Below are 8,202 nucleotides of genomic sequence, written 5' to 3'. Positions count from 1 at the left end.
ACTTGGTTGGAAACGGTGCTTGTTCGCAAATGTTTTGTGCGATATTCCAATTTTGCGCATAAGTTAAATTCGCAACTTTGGATGGAAACCCGGCTATTCACTCACCCTTGTCTTTTCCAAACCCAGATTTTAATTCAGTCTTTTGTTCACATTTAAACACTGATCAACACACATAAATAGAGCCAGGGCTGTAAGTGAACTTTTTTTGCACATAGCACTGGTGCTACAGAGGATTAAAGTTTTGTAGCACAAGCCACACTAATGTAGTGCAAATATAAAATGTCTCTAAAAACAACCACAAGCTGTGCAGTTCATCACTTAAAAGGGTCATATGATGCTGCTAAAAAGAACATTATTTTGTGTATTTGGTGTAATGAAATGTGTTTATGCGGTTTAAGGTTCAAAAAACACATTATTTTCCACATACTGTACATTATTGTTTCTCCTCTATGCCCCGCCTTTCTGAAACACGTCGATTTTTACAAAGCTCATCGGTCTGAAAAAGCAAGGTGTCCTCTGATTGGCCAGCTATCCAGTGCGTGTGATTGGCCGAATACCTCAAACGTGAGACGGAAATGTTACGCCCCTTACCATATTGTGATGATGCCCTGTCAGGCCGGAGCGATGATTCAACAACATGAAAACCCATTATAAACAAGGCATTCGTTGCATCCAGTGGGGACATAATTATGGATTATAATGACTTATACTGTCTTTTTACGCGTTGCGTTGCATCACGCCGCGTATGCTAAAACTGGTATTGTATTGCATACCTGCTGCTGTCATAATAAAGACCCATTTCAATTGTTTACGTGCTTCTCTCTCTGCTCCCAGTCGCTGTGGTGGAGCAGTTATGAAGCCTATTGTTCTTTTAAATACTTTCCAGCATTTTGGAAATAAATAAAATATGTATGCAAAATACACCGAAGTAGAACAGTTAGCTTACCGTACGGTGTTCGGGAGTGGGTTTAAAAAAGGGTTTAAACACTGAATTTTGAATAGATTTCTTCTTGTAAACTCAGAGATGGGGATTCGGACAGCAATTAAATTACCACACGACCTTGGTGTTTGTCAAAAAACAGTAGGTAATTCGGCCGGGGATTTTTACGGGGGTGGTGAGAGATAAACACCGACATCCTGGATTTGGACGGCAATTAAATCACAGACTACCCCTTGTAAATGGTGAAAATCTGAAACCCCTGAGAAACAATTACCGTACGAATAGGGCTTAAGAAGAACTCTTATTTGCAAACCTGCAAACTCACCCAAACCGAGACACTCCTTGATTGAAGTGCTTTAGTGCATCATTTAGAAGAGGATGTTTATCTATCACAAAAGGCTGATCAATCGCGATTAATAATTTTAATCCATTGACAGCCCTGCTCAAAACATTAAACATGTTATAGATTTTTTAAAAACACATAGCACCTGATCTCCAATCTGAAATATACGCTCACTTTCTGAGAAGATTGCCAAAAGGTTGTTGTAGAAGGGGCTCAACCTCTGCCCTGCCGTAGTCTAGTAATGCAGCTTGACTCTCTGACCATGCATCATGGTTGAATGTTCTGAAGCAATCAACTACACCTTCTCCTGACTGACTCAGCAAACAGCTGAAGCGGGATCTCATCTGATCTACTGCAGTGTAACCGCTGCTGCCACATGCAGATTACTGAAAACATCACCAGTCAAGGGAATTTGCTCTTTCAGATCCATGCTCTGAAAAACATTTTAACACCAAAAGCAAAATACTACTGGCACTTTAATATACAGCATGAGACTGAAATCAGAAACAGGCTAGAATTGACATGAATCAAAGTAATGTTAACTGGAAACTTTTTTTAAAACAACAGGAGTCATATAACAAACTATAGAGCAACTACAACAGAATAAATATACTAATTAAATAAATATACAAATGAAATAGTGTTTCTTTTGGTAGAGTATCTCTATTTAACAATAGTAATCAAGTCACAAATAATACTGAAATCAAAATAAATTAATAATATCTTATCTGTATGGAATAAATAGATTCTTATTAAAGCTACTAATGTGTGTTCTCTGTGCTTTTAGTTTTTAACATGATCGGGACAAACAGCAGCAGGTTTATGAGGCGAATGCACGGATCCAGTGTAGTGACACACATGTAATTTACTCTAACATCAGACAGACATAAGTATATACAAAACAACAAGAACATACAAAAGTAACAGCAGTGTAATTCACAATTCACCACAGGAGGGCATTAGGAGATTATTTCTTTAAAGGGGTCATATGATGCGATTTCAAGTTTTCCTTTCTCTTTGGAGTGTTACAAGCTCTTGGTGCATAAAGAAGATCTGTAAAGTTGCAAAGACTAAAGTCTCAAATCCAAAGAGATATTCTTTATAAAAGTTAAGAGTTAACCACGCCTACCTAAAACGGCTCGTTCTAACATGCCCCCACCTGTCTACGTCACGATGTGGGAAGATTTGCATAACGCCGCCCAAATGTTCACGCAAAGAAAGGCGGCGTAACTTTTATTCTTGCTGTAGTATTGTTGCTGCCGCCATGTCGTGAAGATGCTGTGTGCTTCGTTGTGAAAGCGAAACTACTTTGTTTGGTCTTCCAAAAGAGGACGATATCCGCTTCGTCATGCCTAGAGCTGATCCGTGCTGGTCGCTGAGGAAATACTTCAACTTTCACCGTGGACGAAGCGGAATCCAGCCCGGGGTCCGTCACATGTGGTTGCCGCTCATTCGTCGGATCCGCCGGGCGCGCCGTTCTCGACCCCGCCGCCTCAGCTCACTCTTGCCCGGCTTCAGCTCAGGCTAAGCCGGGGCTTTCGCTCACGCTAGGCCGCTGTGTTTTTCGTTGTGAAAGCGAAACTACTTTGTTTGGCCTTCCAAAAATGGACACGACTAGGAATCAGTGGTTAAGTTGTATTTACAACACTGTTCCAGAACAGTTTAACCCAAATATTCAGATGTGTGCAGTGCATTTTATGGAGGACTGTTTCCTGATCCTGGTAGAGTAGACTACAATGCCGGCTGTTCTGACTCACAGACTGTAAGTACGTTTTTTTATATTTAAAGAGTTTTTATATTTTATATATTTAAAGCGAGTTTTTTGGGCAGTGTAGAGTAGCGCTTGTTGTTTGTCATTTCTCCGATCACAAATGCAGACATGGTTTTATGTTTACGCGATGCAACGCGTAAAAAGACAGTATAAGTCATTATAATCCGTAATTATGTCCCCACTGGATGCAACAAATGCCTCGTTTATAATGGGTTTTCATGCTTTTTGTTTCGTCGCTCCGGCTGGGACACGGCATCATCACAGTATGGTGAGGGGCGTAACATTTCCGTCACACGCTTGAGGTATTCGGCCAATCACAACGCACTGGATAGCTGGCCAATCACAGCACACCTTGCTTTTCAGACCGATGAGCTTAGTAAAAATCGACGCGTTTCAGAAAGGCGGGGCATAGAGGAGAAACAATAATGTACAGTATGTGGAAAATAATGTGTTTTTTGAACCTTAAACCGCATAAACACATTTCATTACACCAAATACACAAAATAATTATCTTTTTAGCAACATCATATGACCCCTTTAAATGTATATAACAGCTATAAATAAATCTACTAAACGAAATGTGTAATTTGCCAGATGTTTATTGCTGCACAAAGTAAATAACAATTTATTAAATATTAAAAGTATGCAAAATGATTTAATGCAAGGTTTTCCTTGATTTAATGATCTCTGTATTTGTACGTCTCTGTTGTGTATTTTTAATAAACTCTGTCAATTTAAAAGTCAAACATATTCTCTGATTTCTTTGTCATGTTGACATTAGGCTGCCTATGTTAGAGCTCTGAAATCAAAAAGATGTTTCTCTTTATCCTCTACAAGCAATGTTAAGGACAGATGTTGAGATTTATGTCTGTCTGAAAAACACTAGTCAATGTAAGACTAGAATCAGCAGGAGCGACACATGCTGGACCTGAGAAAAGATTGCTGAGTATTTACTACATTTAACATACTACAAGAACCTCTGACATATGTTTTGTTATTTATGTGTTTTCTGAATGTATGTAATGTATTTCTATGTACCTACATTTCTCTGCACTATTCAGGACTTTTATTTTGGTCTGGCGATGTGACGTCATAAGGCTACGCCGCGCTCCTGCATCTGTGATTCGGCTGTAGAAAGGCGAGTGCTTTTAATCATTTAATGTCTTTAAATCAACAAAATATGTTTAGAGAAGCGTGTATGAAACTGTGAAATTAATTATTAACCAATGTAACACTTTAATGCAAAAAAAGTGCGTCTCATTTCGTTCGCTGGCTAGTAGTGATGAGAAACGGAGCTTTGCGAAACTCCGAGTCAACTGAATCAAATGCATCGCTAAATGATTCACTGTTTTGAATCGCTCGAATCAGCGCAAACTGACGACTTCTGCTGCTCTAAACAGTGTAAATGCAACGAGAACAACAAACACAAACTTGTGTAACGACTACTTTTACAAACCAACTGCAGGCGTTTTCATTAAAGTGGAATCTAATGATTTGTAGATTATATATATAATTAAATCATAATACAAATGCGAAACTTTGTGTATTTTGTGTCTTTCTGTTTGTTTGAATGCTAGTTTTGGTTGTTTTTTGTCTCATCAAGTCCATTACATATCTCTCTGACTGACTCCCTCACCAGTGTGCTGACTACTGAACTAGGGATCTGATTTGAGACACACCCAGAGATTTAGTTTGCACTTATTTTTCTTTCTGCTAATTATTCTCATCTTAAACAGGACAAAGTGTCCAAACACACAGAAAAACTCCACGTGACACTATTATAAAGATGGAGAGTGAAGACATGAAGATTGAAGAAGCATTCAGAGTCAAACATGAAGATACTGAGGAACAAACAAAGATGGCATTTATTAAAGATGAGAGTGAAGACGTAAAGATTGAAGAAACATTCAGAGTCAAACATGAAGATACTGAGGAACAAACAAAGATGGCATTTATTAAAGATGAGAGTGAAGACGTAAAGATTGAAGAAACATTCAGAGTCAAACATGAAGATACTGAGGAACAAACAGGTTGGTTTTCATTCTTAAAGCTGAACTCATTCATTTGATCCTTATTAAAATGTCCAGCTGTACCGAAATGAATTATATTTTTGAAGAATGCCATATAAGTGTCGTCACTAAAGCGGTTTAATTTGTCATGAAGCCTCATGTGGTCAGACATGTTGAGGTCACATGACCAGACAAAACACTAACACTGCCTTCAACCGGAGAAGATATTGCTTATAAGTTAGAAGTTTATGACAGGACACACATTAATAAATTATAGTACGTGCTTTAGGATAATATACAGATATAGCCTAAACAAAACAATTATTATGTGTAATGTTAAAGGGATACTCCACCCAAAAATTAAAATGCTTTCATCATTTACTCACTCTTATGCTGTATGTGATGTATATGACTTTCTTCAGATGAACACAAAGATTCTTAGAAAAATAATGCATCTCTGCGTCCATATAGACACAGCTGTCACACATGCATTCATGAGCTCAGACTCAGTGCTGCTGTAAACCCCAGCACTTTATGAGGCTCCCACAAGCTTTACAACATAAAGGTTCATATTTTCACAGTACAGAATTTTCCAGTAGCTTTACAGGAAATTATATTGAATAAAAAAGTGTCTTGTGTTACCAAAGTTGATACATCAGAGGCTACAGAAGGTAACAGGACTTGACTACAACTAGTAAATCAAATTTACTAACAAAACACTTTTACAACTCTTATCAGTACAGCCCTCCATTCGGGGTAAATGGTAAGAATCGGGAACTTGACTGTATTGATCTTCCTAAATATTCCAACAGGCTTTGGATCAGGTAAACATGAAGAACTCCATGAACTTCCACTAAGCTCAGCCAACTGTCATTCAGTAAATACTTCACTTCATTACCTGCATCACCTTTATCTTCTTCTGAATAACTCTGTATACATGGTGCCTAATAGGAGGACCAATGACCGTGATGTCATGTTGAAAAACTATAGTTTGTCTTGGTAAAAGGGGGGAAAAATCTATTTATATTTTAGCTTTTAAAAAGCCTTTATTTACAGAGATACATATAAAGAAACAACAACGGTTTTCAGGTTAAACAGGCCTTATCAGGGTGCCAAACAAAAGAGAACAGGAAGTGTTTTAATAGGTTCACCTGTATCTATACATTTATCAACGTTGACCACTAGATGTCTGTTAGGAGAGAAAAAAGTATAACAATACATAAAAAATCTCAGTTCAACAACATCAACATGAAATGTTTTACAACATCAGAAAATGACAAAAATGGAGAAAAACTTTATGCTGCCTTCACGTGCTATCGGAATTATCGTAAATATGAGTTTCCTAATCGGAAATTACACGTGAACGCCTCTCAGGTCGTATTTACTACTGGGAAATTCGGAAATAATTTTGATACCAGTTTCCGAGTTGGGCGGGTCATAATCTTTAAACATGGTGGAGGGGACAACCATTGCTGCTGTCAATGCTGTTCTCACAACAACTACATCCCTTTGTCTTGTCGCTAAAGTAGTGTATTTATAGGCTAGATATGAACGATCATTCGAAGCATATTGTATGTTTTATTACAAGCAGTGAAATAAGCATGTATTTGACTGTAATTCCAGAATTGTCAGCAAACAGCATGTGTAGCGTGGTGAATGTTTATGATAGTCAAACAATGGGATGCTACATTTTATTCTTTCCGACATTAAAGCACTTGAATACAACAAGCTCGTAATCATGACTTCATAAGTGGGAAATAGGATATTTCCGATAGCACGTGAAGGCAGCATTAATAAGGACAGTTTTGTGCTACAGTGGGGCTTAAATACTGACTGAAATACCATTTTGTTGTAAAACTGAACATTGGGATTGGTCTATAATAAACCATTTCTCCTGGGTCAAGTGATGAGGGGTTTGATAAATGCCAGCTTACTTGGACTGACACAACTCCGCTTTCACTGGCTTAGTCCATGTAGAATCTAGCAAGCATGTTGTTGGTTTGGATGTCTGTTGCTGTGTGCTATTAAACTGGTGTTAAATTGTATTTGTCTTTCTTCATTTTAGACCTGATGGTGCTGAAAGAGGAGAGTGAAGTACTAGCTGAAATGGAAGTGAAAGATCACTATGAGAAAATACATCACGATTTCAAGAATGGAGAAAAATTCTGTGAAACTGAAAAGACTTCCTCACAAAAAAGAGCTCAGAAGACCAAATCTAACAGTTACTTCACCTGCCATCAGTGTGGAAAAAGCTTCACTCAAAAAGGAAGCCTTAAAAGCCACATGATAGTTCACACTGGAGAGAAGCCTTATACATGCACTCAATGTGGAAAGAGTTTTACATATAAACACACTCTTAATGACCACATGAGGATTCACACTGGAGAAAAGCCTTTCATCTGCCAACAGTGTGGAAAACATTTCACTCAAAAACAAAACCTTACAGTCCACATGAGAATCCACAGTGGAGAGAAACCTTACACATGCCATCAGTGTGGACAGAGTTTCAGGCATAACAAAAACCTCTATACCCACATAAGAAGTCACGCTAGAGAGATTCCTTTCACCTGCAAACTGTGTGGCAAGAAATTCTCCAATAAAGAAATTCTTAATGCCCACGTAAGAATTGACACTGGGAACGAATTCACGTGCCAACATATGTGCTCAATGTGGATGAAGTTTCGCACATAAAAAAGTCATTTGTATGGTCAGCGAGGAAAGAGTTTCAGATTTACAGTAATTCTTAATCCCCACATGAAGAATCACTCAAGAGAGAACAGTTTTATGTCATCAGTGATGGAAGGACAACTGAGGGACTCATACGCAACTAGTACAGAAGGTTCAAACGCTCACTGATGCTCCAGAAGGAAAAACGATGCATTAAAGGTCCCATATTGTCAAAACTGAAATTTCCTGGCTTTTTTCGTGATAACTGAGGAATAAGGGCTATGTAACTACCATATAAGTTTCAAAACAGTCAATCCACAGACAAATGCGCACAGCCTGCATAAAGTAGCTGTTCCTTTTCACGAGCCGTTGTGACTTCCGTAAAAATGTGACGTCAGAACTACACAGTCACCGCCTTCAGTCACCACCCCGAGCACCGCCCACCGTCCCACTCTCCTTTTGCCAAACCCCC

At 38.4% G+C, this 8,202-nt stretch overlaps 1 protein-coding gene across 1 annotated transcript; it reads left to right on the top strand.

Moving 5' to 3' along the window:
* Positions 1–4,855: 4,855 nt before the first annotated feature.
* On the top strand, positions 4,856–7,602 carry LOC107727976 (oocyte zinc finger protein XlCOF6-like). The gene is made up of 3 exons (XM_016538030.1): positions 4,856–5,084; positions 7,129–7,389; positions 7,529–7,602. The coding sequence occupies exons 1-3, from the start codon at positions 4,856–4,858 to the stop codon at positions 7,600–7,602; spliced, it is 564 nt and encodes a 187-aa protein (XP_016393516.1).
* Positions 7,603–8,202: the final 600 nt, after the last annotated feature.

The sequence above is a fragment of the Sinocyclocheilus rhinocerous genome, unplaced genomic scaffold (genome assembly GCF_001515625.1).
Source record: "Sinocyclocheilus rhinocerous isolate Xijiao unplaced genomic scaffold, SAMN03320098_v1.1 scaffold1839, whole genome shotgun sequence".
In the NCBI taxonomy this organism is placed as follows: Eukaryota; Metazoa; Chordata; class Actinopteri; order Cypriniformes; family Cyprinidae; genus Sinocyclocheilus; species Sinocyclocheilus rhinocerous.
Note: the sequence above shows the minus strand (reverse complement) of the source record. Positions and strands in the feature narration are given on the sequence as shown.

What these genes read in the sequence shown, in the direction of transcription:
- LOC107727976 (XM_016538030.1), top strand. Translation starts at nt 4,856, where the DNA reads ATGAAGATTGAAGAAGCATTCAGAGTCAAACATGAAGATACTGAGGAA. An exon ending in AGATACTGAGGAACAAACAG is followed by an intron (nt 5,085 to 7,128) that starts GTTGGTTTTCAT and finishes TCTTCATTTTAG; the next exon opens with ACCTGATGGTGCTGAAAGAG. An exon ending in GCCTTATACATGCACTCAAT is followed by an intron (nt 7,390 to 7,528) that starts GTGGAAAGAGTT and finishes GAGAATCCACAG; the next exon opens with TGGAGAGAAACCTTACACAT.